Source organism: Ammospiza nelsoni, chromosome 27, assembly GCF_027579445.1.
Source record: "Ammospiza nelsoni isolate bAmmNel1 chromosome 27, bAmmNel1.pri, whole genome shotgun sequence".
Taxonomy (NCBI): domain Eukaryota; kingdom Metazoa; phylum Chordata; class Aves; order Passeriformes; family Passerellidae; genus Ammospiza; species Ammospiza nelsoni.
The window spans coordinates 6,331,861-6,347,481 of record NC_080659.1 but is presented as its reverse complement, the minus strand read 5'-3'; the positions used below and the strand labels follow the sequence as shown (position 1 = coordinate 6,347,481).

General features: G+C 54.1%; 1 protein-coding gene across 2 annotated transcripts; it reads left to right on the top strand.

Annotated features, from left to right (window-relative positions):
• Positions 1-245: 245 nt before the first annotated feature.
• Positions 246-15,596, top strand: HOMER3 (homer scaffold protein 3). Of its 2 annotated transcripts, XM_059489620.1 has the most exons (10): positions 246-269; positions 6,150-6,288; positions 8,789-8,945; positions 9,707-9,838; positions 10,370-10,477; positions 10,643-10,764; positions 11,298-11,454; positions 12,949-13,059; positions 13,358-13,438; positions 13,966-15,596. In XM_059489620.1, the coding sequence occupies exons 2-10, from the start codon at positions 6,275-6,277 to the stop codon at positions 14,152-14,154; spliced, it is 1,071 nt and encodes a 356-aa protein (XP_059345603.1). In that variant the 5' UTR covers positions 246-269; positions 6,150-6,274; the 3' UTR covers positions 14,155-15,596. The 2 variants fall into 2 exon arrangements, with proteins under 2 accessions (XP_059345603.1, XP_059345604.1); XM_059489621.1 differs by lacking the exon at positions 6,150-6,288 and having other exon boundaries at positions 249-269.
• The last annotated feature ends 25 nt before the right edge of the window (positions 15,597-15,621 follow it).

Here is a 15,621-nt window from a genome sequence, read left to right as displayed (position 1 = left end):
CGGAGCGAGGGAACCGCGGAGCAGCGCCGGGGCCGCTCCCGGTACCGGAGCCTCGCCCGGAGCCCCTCCCGGTGCCGGAGCCGCTCCCGGTGCCGCGGAGCAGCAGCAGCAGCTGCAGCAGCTGCAACGCTTCAAAGTGAAATTCCGGAGGAAATTTAAAGAGCATCCGGATCCGGAGAAAGACAGAAAGAAAGAGGAAGGGGAGAAGGAGGAGGAAGAGGAGGAGGAGGAGGCGGCGGCGGGAGCGGAGCGGTGCCGGCGGGGATGGGGTGAGAGCCGCGGCCGCCGTCCCTGCCCCGCTTTTGTTCTTCCCTTTGTTATTTCGCTGTTCATCGCTTCTGAGGCGGCGGGGACGGCAGCTCGAGGGTTAAATCGCTTTTTTTCCGCGCTCCAGCTGCAAAGTTTCGCCTCCCTTTTATTCCTGGGGCAGGGAGGCGGCCGAGGGCGAGCTGCTGCAAGTTCCTTAAATTAATTCCTGCGGAGGGGAAAGCTCCGGGATCTGCGGAACCCGCACCGGGAGGGCTGGAGCGGGGCTGCGCCCGAAAACTTTCCCGGAGTTCAAATTTCGGGTTTTTGTGGGGTTTGTGGCGGCTCTGGATGCAGGAAAATGGATCCCGGCTGTGCTTGGGGCTGGGAGCTGCTGGAAACTGCCCGGGGTTCGGTTCGCGAACGGGAGGGAAATTCTGGAATTTGGGATTGTGGGGCTTGGGATTTCGGGGTTTGGGATTTGAGATTTTGGGGTTTGGAATTTTGGTGTTGGGATTTTAGAGTTTGGGATTTTGGTGTTGGGATTTTGGGGTTTGGGATTTTGGTGTTGGGGTTTTAGAGTTTGGGGTTTTGGTGTTTGAATTTGGGGTTTGGGATTTGGATGTTTGGGGTTTTGGGGTTTGAGGTCCTGCTGCGGGGATGTGGCGCTGGGTGGATTTTGGTGGATTTTGGGTGGATTTCAGTGGATTTTGGCGCGGGACAGGAGCTCGGGCTGGGTTTGATTCCCGTCCCAGCTCTCAGCCTCAGCCGCTTTTCGGACCCGGCGTTGTTGGAGTTTCTCGTGCGGTCGAGTCTGGAGGAATCCTGGCAGATCATTCCCTCCCAGCCTGGGCTTTGGATAAATCACATTCCTGGGGGCTCCTTTTCTTTTTTTAAAACTTACCATCCTCCTTTTTAAAAAATTTTCTGTTTTCCTTTATTTAAAAAATTCCCTTTTCTTCTTTTTTTAAAATTTTCTGGTTTTCTTTTTAAAAATTTTCCCCTTTCCTTTTTTTTTAAATTTCCACAACTCTGAAATTCCAGCACGATTTCCATAATTCTGGCTACAAAGGAGATTTAAAAATCACCTTCAGGGAGCTGCTTTTAGTTAAATTATTTTTAAAGCAATATGTTAATATATTAAATCTCCACTCCTCTAATTCTCATTTTCCCGTTTCTCTGATTCTCATTTTCCCGTTTCTCTAATTCTCATTTTCCCGTTGCCAGGCGTTTTTTTTCTGGGATCGTTGAAGAATTCCTGAGCTGCAGCCTGGCTTTGATTTTTAAATTTTAATTGCTAAATTAAATTTTAATTTTTTTAAATTTTCATTCCGCGGTAGCAGCGTTTGTGTCCCAGAGCAGGAGGAGGAAGGGGACACCCGGGAGGCTCCGGAATTCCAGAAAAATCCGTTTATTTGGGGTTTGAAGCCTTGGGGGTGTGTGTGACCTTGCTGGGGCTGTCCCTGGGCCGGAGCAGCTGCCCAGGAACCTCCAGGGAATGGGGGAGAGCCGGATCCTGTTCCTGGAGCTGCTCTGGCCAAGGTCACGGCCTGGGAACCCTCCTGGGGAGGGGAAACCCTGGTTTGGAACCCAAAACCCCAAATTCCTGGTTTGGAACCCAAACCCTGTACCCAAAATCCCAAATTCCTGGTTTGGAACCCAAACCCTGTACCCAAAATCCCAAATTCCTGGTTTGGAACCCAAACCCTGTACCCAAAACCCCAAATCCTGGTTTGGAACCCAAACCTTGTACCCAAAACCCCCAAATCCATCTTCCCAAACTTTATTCCCAAAGCCCTAAATTCATTTCTGGAATCCAGACCTTGTCCCCCAAAGCACTTCTGCAGTTCAGCGTCCCGGGGAGGAATCGTGGAATATCCTGGGTTATGGAATATCCTAAATTGAGTTGTGGAATATCCTGGGTTGAATTGTGGAATATCCTGGGCTATGGAATATCCTGGGTAGAATTGTGGAATATCCTGGGCTATGGAATATCCTAAATTGAGTTGTGGTATATCCTGGGTTGAAACATGGAATATCCTGGGATATGGAATATCCTGGGTTGAAATGTGGTATATCCTGAGATATGGAATATCCTGGATTGTGGAAAATCCTGGATTGAAATGTGGAATGTCCTGGGCTATGGAATATCCTGGGTAGAATTCTGGAGTATCCTGAGTTGTGGATATGGGCTATGGAATATCCTGGGTAGAATTGTGGAATATCCTGGGCTGTGGATATGGGCTATGGAATATCCTGGGTAGAATTGTGGAATATCCTGGGTTGTGGATATGGGCTATGGAATATCCTGGGTAGAATTGTGGAATATCCTGGGCTGTGGAATATCCTGAATGGGGTCACCCGAGCCCAGCTCCAGGCCCAGGACAGGGATCGGGTCAGGGATTCTCCTGCAGCCCCAGAGGCTCTGCAGGGGCTGGAATTTGGGGGGAAGGAAGGCAGAGGGAAGGAGCTGGGGCTGAATTTATCGGCAGCACTGACAGACAGACAGACAGGCAGACAGACAGACAGGCAGCAGCTCCCGGGGCTGCTGAGGGAGATAAAAGGAGAGCAGGCAGACAGACAGCCCTGCAGCAGGAGGAGGAGGAGGAGCAGGGTTGGGCTCCCAGCCCCGCTCTGTGCCCCAGTTCTGCCGTGGGGTGCTGGGCTCGGCCTGGCCTGGCCTGGGCTGCCATTGCTGGGGGATCTTTCCATCAGGGATTGCTGGAGGGATCTTCCCCTCCTCAGGGATTGCTGGGGGGATCTTTCCCTCCTCAGGGGTTTCTGGGGGGTTCTTTCCCTCTTCAGGGATTCCTGGGGGGATCTTCCCTTCCTCAGGGGTTTCTGGGGGTTCTTTTCCTCCTCAGGGTTTGCTGGGGGGATCTTTCCCTCCTCAGGGATTCCTGGGGGGATCTTCCCCTCCTGAGGGATTTCTGGGGGGATCTTTCCATCAGGGATTGCTGGGGGATCTTCCCCTCCTCAGGGATTGCTGGGGATTTTCCTTCTGGGATTTCTGGGGGTTCTTTCCCTCGGGCAGGGCAGGCAGAGCCTGGCTCAGCCCCAGGCTGGGCTCTCAGCTGACTCAGCACGGCCAGGGCTGGGCTCATCCTGTCCTGCTCACTCTCATTTATTCCTGTCCTGCTCACACTCATTTATTCCTGTCCTGCTCACACTCATTCCTGTCATGTTCACTCTCATTTATTCCTGTCCTGCTCACTCTCATTTATTCCTGTCCTGCTCACACTCATTTATTCCTGTCCTGCTCACACTCATTCCTGTCATGTTCACTCTCATTTATTCCTGTCCTGCTCACACTCATTTATTCCTGTCATGTTCACTCTCATTTATTCCTGTCCTGCTCACACTCATTCCTGTCATGTTCACTCTCATTTATTCCTGTCCTGCTCACACTCATTTATTCCTGTCCTGCTCACACTCATTCCCGTCCTGTTCTCACTTCTGTCCTGCTCACTCTCATTTATTTCTGTGCTGTTCTCATTGCTGCTCTGCTCACACTCATTCCTGTCTTGTTCTCCTTTCTGTCCTGTTCCTCTCATCCCTGTCCCCCTCGCCCATCCCTGTCCTGCAGACCCCGCTCAGGGAGAGGCCCCTGAGGGTGGGAGGGCAGAGCCCAGGCCAGGACACTCGGGGACAGCGAGGACAGCCCGTGTGACACTGAGGCAGGACAGGACAGGCCGTGTGACACTGTGGCAGGACAGGCCGTGTGACACTGTGGCAGGACAGGCCGTGTGACACTGTGACAGGACAGGACAGCCTGTGTGACATCTGTGACAGGACAGACAGTGTGACACCCATGGCAGCCCACCCCTGTGACACTGTGGCAGGGCTGGACAGTCTGTGTGACATCTGTGGCAGGACAGTCTGTGTGACATTGTGGCAGGGCTGGCTGTGTGACACTCATGTCAGGACAGCCCGTGTGACATCTGTGGCAGGACAGTCCGTGTGACATCTGTGACAGGACAGTCCGTGTGACATTGTGGCAGGGCTGGTTCCTGTCCCTGCCAGCCCCTGGCACCTCCCGTGCCCGCTGCTCCCTGGGCACAGCCTGGTGCCAGTGCTGGCCCTGCTCGGTGCCATCTGTCCCTCCTGGCCCTGTGTCACCGTGTCCCCAACTCTCCTCACCCTGCCCTGCTGGGGCACTGCTGCTCTGCCCAGACCCACAACTGAGGGCACAGATCACAGATAACAGATCACAAATCACAGATAGCAGATAACAAATCACAGATAAGAAATCACAAATCACAGATAACATCACAAATCTCAGATAAAAAAATTCACAGATCACAGATAAGAAATCACAGATAGCAAACACTCCTTGGGACCTTCTCTGGATCCCTGGATCCTCTTCGGACATCCATTAAAACAAGGGATGCTTTTAAATGATATTCACTAAATTAAGGGGTTCTTTTAAAGGATATCCACTAAAAGAAGGGCTGATTTTAAAGGGTATTCACTAAATTCAGGGGTGCTTTTAATGGATATTCACTAAAAGAAGGGGTTCTTTCAGTGGATACCCACTGAAAGAAGTTGCAGCAATTCACAACTGCCCCCTTCCTTACCCTTAAAATAAGACGCAAGGCTAAACGTTCCAGCTCAGGACGTGTTAAAAACGCAGCATTTAACCCCTTCCTGCAGTGGCTATCCCCTCATTCAGTGCATATTCCCTCATTCAGTGGATATTCACTGGTCATTCTTAATCTCCCCGGGCTGTGGGATTGTGCCCTTCCCCCGGAGCAGGGGAGGGCCCTGGATCCCCTCCAGTGCCACCAGATCTGTGTCCTCCCAGCCTTTGCTCTGCTCCTCCTCACTTATCTGCCAAGGCCAGCCCCGGTGCCAGGGGTTTCATTTACACCGTTATTTATCCCTTTATTTGCACATTCATTTACCCACCCTTCGCTGTGGCCCTGAGCAGGGAAGGGGAGTCAGCATTTCAGGGAGGGGAGCGGGAGTGGGGACCCCCGAGCTGCTCTGGAAAGCTTGGTGGTGTTTGGGGAGCAGCCCAGCTCTGGCTGTCACCCTCTGAGTGTCCCTCTGTCCCGTCCCTCTGTCCTCACCTGCCCTTTGTGTGTTTCGGGCTGGAGCTGATGGGAAGGGCTGGGGTGGAATTCCCAGAGCAGCTGGGGCTGCCCCTGGACCCTGCAGGTGCCCAGGGTTGGAGAAGGGAGGGTCCAGAGGAACCTTGGAGCTGATCCCAGAGCCTGAGAGGCTCCAGGAGAGCTGGAGAGGGCGTGGAGGGACAGAGACAGGGTCTGGACGGACAGGGACACAGGGACAGGATCCTGGATGGACAGGGACACAGGGACAGGGCTGCAGGATGGACAGGGACACAGGGACAGGGCTGCAGGATGGACAGGGACACAGGGACAGGATCCAGGATGGACAGGGACACAGGGACAGGGCTGCAGGATGGACAGGGACACAGGGACAGGATCCAGGATGGACAGGGACACAGGGACAGGATGGACGGGGACACGGGGACATGGGGACAGGATCCAGGATGGACAGGGACACAGGGACAGGATGGACAGGGACACGGGGACAGGATCCTGGATGGACAGGGACACAGGGACAGGATCCAGGCCGGACAGGGGCCCAGGAACAGCTGCTGTGCCCGAGCAATGACTGCCAGGAGGGATTTCCATCAGCAGCACCACGTGGGCTTGGCCGGGAGCCCTGGAGGCTCCTGTGGCCCCTTCCCTGCAGCCGGGGGGGTTTGCTCCGTGCTCAGCTCACCCAAATGTCCCCCACAACAGGGAATAAACCTTGTCCAGTGCTGAGGAGCCACTGCAAACGAGCAGCTCTGTGAACCCTGGGGGCTCCCTGCGGGTGCCTGTCTGCGTGGGGAATAACAAACCACAAATAACTTCGGGTTTTTCCCTTGCCAGGGAATGAATCCCTGTGGAGGCAGCGCTGGGAAGGAGCCCCAGAGCAGCTGAGAGAGCCCCGAGGAGCAGCTGCTGGAGGAGGGGACGCCCCACTAACTGCACCAGCCTCCCGCCCCTACTAACCAATGTCAGCAACCCGGTAAATCCCGCCTGGGTCCTGCCCAAAACCAGCCCGGCATTTGGGGCTTTAGGGGCAGAAAAATCCGTTTTTCTGTGTGCCAAAGATAGGTCGTGATCCACGTGGAAACAGAGCCTGGGAAATCAGAATCTCACTCCAGAAATGCAGGCAGAGAGGGAGGGGAGGGGGAGAAACCTGAGCCAGGGCTGGGAGGAAATCAAATATTCCCTGCTGAGCTCTGGGAGGCTCCAGAGTGCTGGGATGGATGGGGCAGGCTGCTGGGAGCCCCTGGGGTGGGCAGGGAGCTGGCATTGATGGGACAGGCTGCTGGGAGCCCCTGGAGAGCTCCAGGGTGCTGGCATTGATGGGGCAGGCTGCTGGGAGCCCCTGGGGTGGGCAGGGAGCAGCGTCATTTTCTGTGCCTGTGTTTGTGCCACAGCAGAATGCAGTGTGGGGACTGTTGGTGGTTTGGTGCCTTGGCCTGTCAGGAAATAGCCCCACGTTGCTCTGCACACAAGAAAAGCAAGGCACAATTATTCCCAAGAATATTTCTGGGTTTCACATTCTCTGAACCTCAGAGAAAGGAAAAACACAATTCTCATCATTTGCTGTGCCTGTGTTTGTGCCACAGCAGAATGCAGTGTGGGGACTGTTGGTGGTTTGGTTCCTCGGCCTGTCAGGGCCGAGTGTGCAGCCCCACATTTCTCTTGACAGAGAAGAGCAAGGCACAAATCTTGGCAAGAACATTCTTACCTCATTTTCTGTGCCTGTGTTTGTGCCAGAGCAGAGTGCAGTGTGGGGATTGCTCACCCACAGCGATGGTGTTTGGTGCCTTGGCCTGTCAGGAAATAGCCCCACGTTGCTCTGCACGCAGAAAAGCAAGGCACAATTCCTCCCAAGAATATTTCTGGGTTTCAAATTCTCTGAACCTCAGAGAAAGGAAAAACACAATTCTTACCATTTTCTGTGCCTGAGCACAATGCAATGTGGGGATTGTTCAGCCACAGTGAGGGTGGTTTGAGTGCTTGGCAGATTCAGTTTAGATGCAATGTAATATAATGTAATGTAATATAGAATAATATAGTATCATAAAGTAATTAATTAACCCTCTGATAAGATGGAGTTTCCTCATTCCTCCCTGCCACAGGGATTGTCCTGTTTCGATAAATGGTTACAGAAAGAGAGGCAGTAATTGTAGGAATTCTTTCCTCTGAGTTTCCCTCAGCTTCCCGGGGTTTTCCTGGGAGAGCCGTGGCTCAGAGGATCTGTGATTATTACATAATGCTCTCTGTTCCTGGCAGAGCCCCTGCAGGGCTGGCTGGCACCTGACCAGGACAGAGGGAAGGGAACAAGGCAGGAAATTGCTGCACTTCCCCTTCCCTCAGCTGCCCTCACCCTGAATCGCCGAGACCAGAAATCACACACGATTCTGAGACGCGTGACTGCGCTGCGCAAGGCTCTCGCCTTCTATTTATTTCCCAAAATAATCCATTTGCATCAGCCCAGCCCCTCCCATCCCTGCTCTGTGTGAAATGAGGTTATTAGTGCCTCACACGTGTGCGGTTCTTCTCTCTAATTGGGCCAGTGGTCTCTAACTGGGTCAGGGATGAAGTCAGGAATGTCTTCCTCAGGTCTCTGGCACCATCCAAGCCCCTGCTTTGTGATGGATTAACAGAGTCCAGGTGCTGGGCACTGTTCTGCTGCTTCCAGTAATTCCTGTAATGCTTCCCTTGCTCCACTTCCTTCCACAAATGAGCTCATAATAGAGCAATTAGCTCAAATTGTTATTTCTACAACAGATTTAAGCATCTAATAATCACTAACCTATCACTGGCGTATCTAACTTCAGTGGGAATTGGTTCTGAACCTCAGCTGAAATCCTAACCTTGTAAAATCAGGATTCAACAGCCCTGGTGTATCTTACTTCAGTGTGAATTGGTTCTGACCTGAAATCCTAACCCTATAAAATCAGGATTCCAATATGAATTGGTTCTGACCCTCAGCTGAAATCCTGATGCTATAAAATCATGATTGAAAGCATTGTTCTCCTGTTGTTGTATCTAACTTCAATATGAATTAGTTCTGACCCTCAGCTGAAATCCTAACCCTATAAAATCACGATTCAGAGCCCCGTTGGTGTATCTAACTTCAGTGTGAATTGGTTCTGACTCTCAGCTGAAATTTTAGCCCTATAAAATCAAGATTCAAAGCCCTGTTCTCCTGTTGGTGTATCTGACTTCAATATGAATTGGTTCTGACCTGAAATCCAAACCCTATAAAATCAGGATTCTAATATGAACTGGCTCTGACCCTCAGCTGAAATTTTAACCCTATAAAATCATGATTCACAGCCCTGTTGGTGTATCTAACTTCAATATGAATCAGGACCCTCAGCTGAAATGTTAACCCTATAAAGTCAGGATTCACAGCCCTGTTGGTGTATCTAAATTTCAATATAAAGTTCAGCTGCAGTCCTGCCCCTGTGAACCCACGGTTACCAGCCCTGTTCCCCGTCCCACAGGGAGCAGCCCATCTTCAGCACCAGGGCCCACGTGTTCCAGATCGACCCAGCCACCAAGAGGAACTGGATCCCGGCCAGCAAACACGCCCTGACCGTCTCCTACTTCTACGATGCCACCCGCAGCGTCTACAGGATCATCAGCGTGGGGGGCACCAAGGTGGGCACTGCCCCGGGCACTGCTTGGCAGCTCTGTCCCTAAAATGACGGCTGTGTCCTTAAAGTAACAGCTGTCCCCCTGGAAAACGGCCGTGTCCCTAAAGAGCAGCTGTGCCCTAAAAAGCAGCCGTGTCCTTAAAAAACAGCTGTGGCCCTAGAAAAGCAGTTTCCCCCCACAAAAAGCAGCTTTTCCCCAAAAACCCCAGCTGTTCCTCTCACAAAAGCAGCTGATTCTCTGACCGGTTCCCTGATTCCCTGTTTGATTCCTTGAGTCCCTGACTCCTTGATTGATTCCCTGATAAATTCCCTGGCTGATCCCCTGACTCCCTGATCAACGATTCCATGATCAATTCCCTGATTGATCCCCTGACTCCTTGATTGATCCCCTGCCTGATTCCCTGACTCCCTCACTGATTCCCTGATCAATTCCCTGGCTGATCTCCTGACTCCCTGATCAATGATTCCATGATCAATTCCCTGATTGATTCCCCGACTAATTCCCTGTCGGATTCCCTGATCAATCCCCTGATCAATGATTCCCTGACGGATTCCCTGATCAATCCCCTGATCAATGATTCCCTGATCGATTCCCTGATCAATCCCCTGATCAATGATTCCCTGATGGATTCCCTGATCAATCCCCTGATCAATGATTCCCTGATCGATTCCCCGACTAATTCCCTGATGGATTCCCTGATCAATCCCCTGATCAATGATTCCCTGATGGATTCCCCGATTGATGCCCCGCTGTCCCCTGCCCAGGCCATCATCAACAGCACCATCACCCCCAACATGACGTTCACCAAGACCTCGCAGAAGTTCGGGCAGTGGGCTGACAGCAGGGCCAACACGGTGTACGGGCTGGGCTTCGCCTCCGAGCAGCACCTGAGCCAGGTGAGAGCTGGGGAACATGGGGAGACCTGGGATCCTGAGCCAGGTGAGAGCTGGGAACCTGGGGAACCTGGAGAACCTGTCCCAGGTGAGCTCAGGAACCTGGGAAACCTGTGGGAACCCTTCCCAGGTGAGCTCAGTGACCCTCCCCTGGAGAAACCCCTCCAGAAGATCCTCAGGCACCTGCTGAGTGCTGTTCTCACCGGGCTGGGATGGAATTCAAGGTGCAAAAGTTCCAAAAACAGCTTTGGAGTTGTGTTTGCAGAGGGGTTTGGGCGCCACAAATGGAGCTGGGGCTGCTTCTGTGCTGAGCCCACGGCCCCGAGTGCCAAACTCAATCAAATCCCTGAATTTTGGTGTTGGAGAGAAATTCAGAAGTGTTTTAAATGAGGCTGCAGGCAGAGCATCACTATATATTTATATAATATATTGTGTATTATATGTTTATATAATATTTCTATAATATAAATATAGTTTGTATTATATTACTCTGCTGGTCCCCAGCCCCAGGGTGACTCTCCCCTTCCCCTGCAGTTTGCAGAGAAGTTCCAGGAGGTGAAGGAGGCAGCTCGTGTGGCCAGGGAGAAATGCCAGGACAAAACTGAGCTCACCAACCCTGCCCTGAGCCTCCCTTCCCACCAGGTGAGGCTGGGGAATGGGGAGAAAAGGGGAGGAAAAGGGAGGTGGCCCTGCTGGAGGTGCCCACCTGTCCCTGTCCTTGCCCCCAGGTGCTGACCAGCTCCATCATCATCACCTGTCCTTCCTCCCAGCCCCATCCTCATCACCTGTACCTGTTTTTCCCCCCAGGTGCTGCCCAGCCCCATCATCAGCTCCAACGGGCCCGGGGAGGACAAGCTGTTCCGCAGCCAGAGCGCGGATGTGGAGATCAGCACCGAGAAGGAGAGGCTGAAGAAGATGCTCTCCGAGGGGTGAGGCTGAGCCCCAAACTCTCCCCTCTGGCAGGGCTGCGTGCTCGGTTTTGTCATCCCAAATTACTCTGATCCGTTCTGCACTTTCCATTCTCTCTGCCTGCTGCTCAAAGCCTCGGCTGGATTCACAGAATCACAGAATCCCAGACTCAATCCCAGAATCATTCACAGATTCACAGAACCATTTAGAGAATCACAGAATCCCAGAATCAATCACAGAATCACAGACTCAATCCCAGAATCATTCACAGATTCACAGAACCATTTAGAGAATCACAGAATCCCAGAATCAATCACAGAATCACAGACTCAATCCCAGAATCATTCACAGATTCACAGAACCATTTGGAGAATCACAGAATCTCAGAATCAATCACAGAATCACAGAATCCCATATCAATCACAGAATCAAACCCAGAATCACAGAATCAGAGAATCCCAGAATCAATCTCAGAATCCCAGAATCAATGCCAGAATCATTCACAGAATCAATCCCAGAACCAATCTCAGAATGTTTTCCCCTCCATCCCCAGCTCGGTGAGCGAGGTGCAGTGGGAGGCCGAGTTCTTCAGCCTGCAGGACAACAACTCCAAGCTGGTGGCGGCGCTGCACGAGGCCAACGCCAGCGTGGAGCAGTGGAAGAAGGAGCTGGCGGCCTACCAGGAGGAGACGGAGGCGCTGCGCCAGCGGGTGAGCCCGGGGGACAGGGACGGGGACACGGGGGCTGGGGTCGGCACGGCTGAGGGACAACGCCCGCCATCCCTCCCTCGGGACTGACAACATCCATCCCTCAGGGTTCCCTCAGGATTCCCTCAGGATTCCCAACATCCACCCCTCAGGATCCCCAATATCCTTCCTCAAGATCTCCAGTATCCATCGCTCAGGATTCCCAGCGTCTGTCTCTCAAGATTCCCTCAGGATCCCCAACATCCCTCCCTCAGGATTGCCTCAGGATTCCCCAGTGTTATTCCCAACATCCCTCCCTCAGGATTCCCTCAGAATTTCCAACATTCCTCCCTCAGGATTCCCTGGTGTTATTCCCAACATCCCTCCCTCAGGATTCCCTCAGAATTTCCAACATTCCTCCCTCAGGATTCCCTGGTGTTATTCCCAATATCCCTCCCTCAGGATTCCCAACACCCATTCCTCAGGATTCCACGGTGTTATTCCCAACATTCCTCCCTCAGGATTCCCTTGGGATCCCCAACATCCACCCCTCAGGATTCTCTCAGGATTTCCAACATCCACCCCTCAGGATTCTCTCAGGATTTCCAACATCCACCCCTCAGGATTCTCTCAGGATTTCCAACATCCACCCCTCAGGATTATCTCAGGATTCTCTGGGGTTATTCCCAACATCCCTCCCTCAGGATTCCCTCAGGGTTCCCTCAGAATTTCCAACATCCCTCCCTCAGGATTCCCCGGTGTTATTCCCAACATTCCTCCCTCAGCGTTCCCTCAGGATTCCCGGGGCCTTGGCAGGATCACAGAAGAAACCATAACTCAGTGAAACACCTCCATCATTGTCCCAAAATCAGGACATTTTGGTGTTCAAAATCAGGAAATTTTGGTTTGGTTCTGGCCGCCCTGACACTCAGGGAATTGCAGGATCTGCTCCCGGTCTGGGTGAGCTCCTCGGAGCTGTCTGCAGAGCTCAGAGCAGCCCCAGCAAGAACAGAACCATTTTAAAAATGAATCCTGCTCATGAATAATCCAGGGCACCAAGCTGCATTTTCCAGGGGAGCTCTCCTGGGCAAACCCTTCAGCCCAGCTCTGCAGCAGCTCCAGAGCTTTTGGAGATCTCCAAATGGAGCTGGAGGGGCTCAGGGGCTGGGTGTGAGCCAGCCCAGCTGTGCTGGAGTGCACAATTCCTGCAGAAAGCACAGGCACGGTCTCTAAAGTGGGTTTTTTTGAGCACAAAATGGTTTTTTGAGCCACAAAATGGGCGTGATCCCATTCTGGAATTGTTTTCCTCCCAGCTCCAAGCAGGAGCTGCCAGGTCCAGGTGAAAGCCAGGTGGGTTTGCAGGGAGGGCGGACCATGGTGGTGGTGCTGAGGGTGAGGAAATTCCTGAGGGAATGATTTCCCCTTGCAGTGAGTTATTGAGGGGTCAGGAGATTCCTGAGGGAAGGATTTCACCCTGCAGTGAATTATTGAGGGGTCAGGAATGATTTCACCTTGCAGGTGGCAGAGCTGGAGGCTCAGGGCACCCCCGACTCCTCCAGTGACAACAACAAGGAGGAGCTGAGCCAGAGCCTGGAGGAGCTGGAGCTGCTGCTCAAGGCCAAGGATGAGGTGAGAACCCCAAAAAACCTGCCAGAACTCCCCAGAACCTGCCAGAACTCCCCAGAACCTGCCAGACCCCCCAAAACCTGCCAGATCCCCCAGCTATCAGAGCTCTGAGGGACAGGGATGTGCTGGGGTGGAGAGGCTCAGGATCTTGGCAGCTCAGAATTCCCTCCATCACAGAATTCACAGAATCACCAGGCTGGAAGAGACCTCCAGTCATAAACCCACGCTTTTCACACTAACACACGCAATATTCACTCCAATATTTGCAAGAAGCCAATCACAAATCCCCCATTTTCCCCAGGAGATCCAGCTGCTGAAGAGCCAGAGGTGCGGCCGCTGGGAGGCCGAGGGCGAGCGCGAGGAGACGCTGCAGAAGCTGCAGGTAAAGGGGGAGGTGGCACCTGAGCAGGTAAAGGGGGAGGCGGCACCTTGGGGACATCCCTGCTTTGCCCAGGCTGTGATGGAGCCAATCCCGCCAGGCTGGGGAGGATCCAGAGCAGCTCCAGTGGCAATCCCACCAGCCTGGAGAGGCTCCAGGGCCAACCCCACCAGCCTGGAGAGGCTCCAGGGCCAACCCCACCAGCCTGGAGAGGATCCAAAGCGGCTCCGGTGCCAATCCCACCAGGCTGGGGAGGATCCAAAGCGGCTCCGGTGCCAATCGCGCCAGGCTGGGGAGGATCCAGGGTGGGATCCCCATCTAGGGAGGCTCCAGGGCCAACCCCACCGGGCTGGGGGGTCCCTGTGGGCACAGCTGCCCTCCCACAGCCTCACCCCGCGGGCAGGGCTGGGCACAGAGCTCACCCCCAGTGACCCAGGACAGGGACCCGGCTCAGGAAGGGCCCTGGGGTGGCACTCAGGCTGTGAGCAGTCTGTCTGTCTGTCTGTCTGTCTGTCCCTCTGTCCCTGCAGGAGCTGGAGGCCCGCAACGCGGAGCTGGAGCAGCGGCTGCAGCTGGCAGAGCAGAGCCTGGCAGAGAGCCTGGCACACAGGGACAGGGTGCACCACGAGGTCACCAAGGTGGCCGAGATCATGGATGTGAAGATCTTCGAGCTCAGCGAGCTCAGGCAGGGCCTGGCCAAGCTGGTGGAGAGCAACTGAGCAGGGCAGAGAGCCCTGGAGAGGGGCACCTCAGATGGGGCTGGGCACCACCCAGACATCCTGAGGGCACTGAGAGATCCTTGAGCACCACCAAGAGCTCCTGAGGGCACCGAGAGCTCCTGTGGGCACTGAGAGATCTTGCAGACACCAAGGAAGATCCTTTGGACACTGAGAGCTCCTGTGGGCACCACCCAGAGATCCTGAGGGAATCACCAAGAGCTCCTGTGGGCACTGAGAGATCCTGTGGGCACCCAGAGCTCCTGTGGGCACCACTGAGAGCTCTTTTGGGCACCAAGAGCTCCTGTGGGCACTGGGAGATCCTGCAGACAGCAAGGAAGATCCTTTGGACACAGAGAGAACCTGTGGGCACCACTGAGAGCTCTTTTGGGCACTGAGAGTTCCTGTGGGCACCAAGAGGGCTCCTGTGGGCACCCAGCAGCCTCGGCCCTGTCCGGGCAGGATTTGCCACCCACCAGCAGCTGCCCGGCCAGAGCGGGCACCAGGCTGGGCACTCAGTGCCCAGGGAGCCCCCGAGCAGGGCACGGAGCTCCTGAACCTCTCCAGGGAGCTGCTGGACCCCCAGATCCTCTCCAGGGAGTATCCAAAGTCCTCAAATCCTCTCCAGGGAGAGCCTGAGCTCCCCGTTCTTCTCCAGGGAGCACAGGAACCCCCAAACCTTCTCCAGGGAGCACCTGAGCCCCTGAACCTTTTTCAGGGAGCACCTGAAATCCTCAAATCCTCTCCAGGGAGCACCTGAATGCCCAAAGCTTCTCCAGGGGGAACCTGAGCCCCCAGATCTCCTCCAGGGAGCTCCTGAACCTCTCGAGGGAGCAGCTGGACCCCCAAATCCTCTCCAGGGAGCAGCTGGACCCCAGAGTCTTCTCCAGGAGCACCTGAACCCCCAGATCCTCTCCAAGAAGCACCTGAAGTTCTCAAATCCTCTCCACGGAGCGCCTGAGCCCAGCCCAGGGGTGCCAGCTGTGCCCAGGGGTGCCAGCTGTGCCCAGGGGTGCCACGCCCCACAGCTGCCCCCAGGTTTTTACATTTTCTAAGGGCAGGGCCGAGCCCTTTGGGGTTGATTTTCCTGTCGTTTTTTAGGAACCGTTTGCCTTCGGCAGGCCCTGCCTGCTCCCCTGGCTGGGCACAGCCAGCACTGACTTCCTCCTCCTCTTCCTCCTCCTCCTCTTCCTCCACCCTGGGCGTTCCCAGCCCCTGGACATCCCAGGGCAGCGGAGATGGAGGAAAACTCTGGAAAATTCTGCATTTCCCCAGAGGAAATTCTGCGGTTTCACAGCTCGGATGAGCTGAGCACAGAGGATTTCGGGACTGCTGGAAATTTGGGGCTGAACACGGGGAATTTGGGACAAGGGACATCCCTGAGGGCACCAAGCTGCTGGGTTGGCACCTGTGAGGTCAATTGAAATTAAATGGAGCAAATCTCAGCTGCTCTTGGGGTTTTGTTTCTTT

Bases quoted from the DNA above. Each gene is read 5' to 3' on its own strand.
- HOMER3 (XM_059489620.1), top strand. The intron at 8,946-9,706 runs GTGGGCACTGCC...TCCCCTGCCCAG, and splicing joins TCAGCGTGGGGGGCACCAAG to GCCATCATCAACAGCACCAT. The intron at 10,765-11,297 runs GTGAGGCTGAGC...CTCCATCCCCAG, and splicing joins AAGAAGATGCTCTCCGAGGG to CTCGGTGAGCGAGGTGCAGT.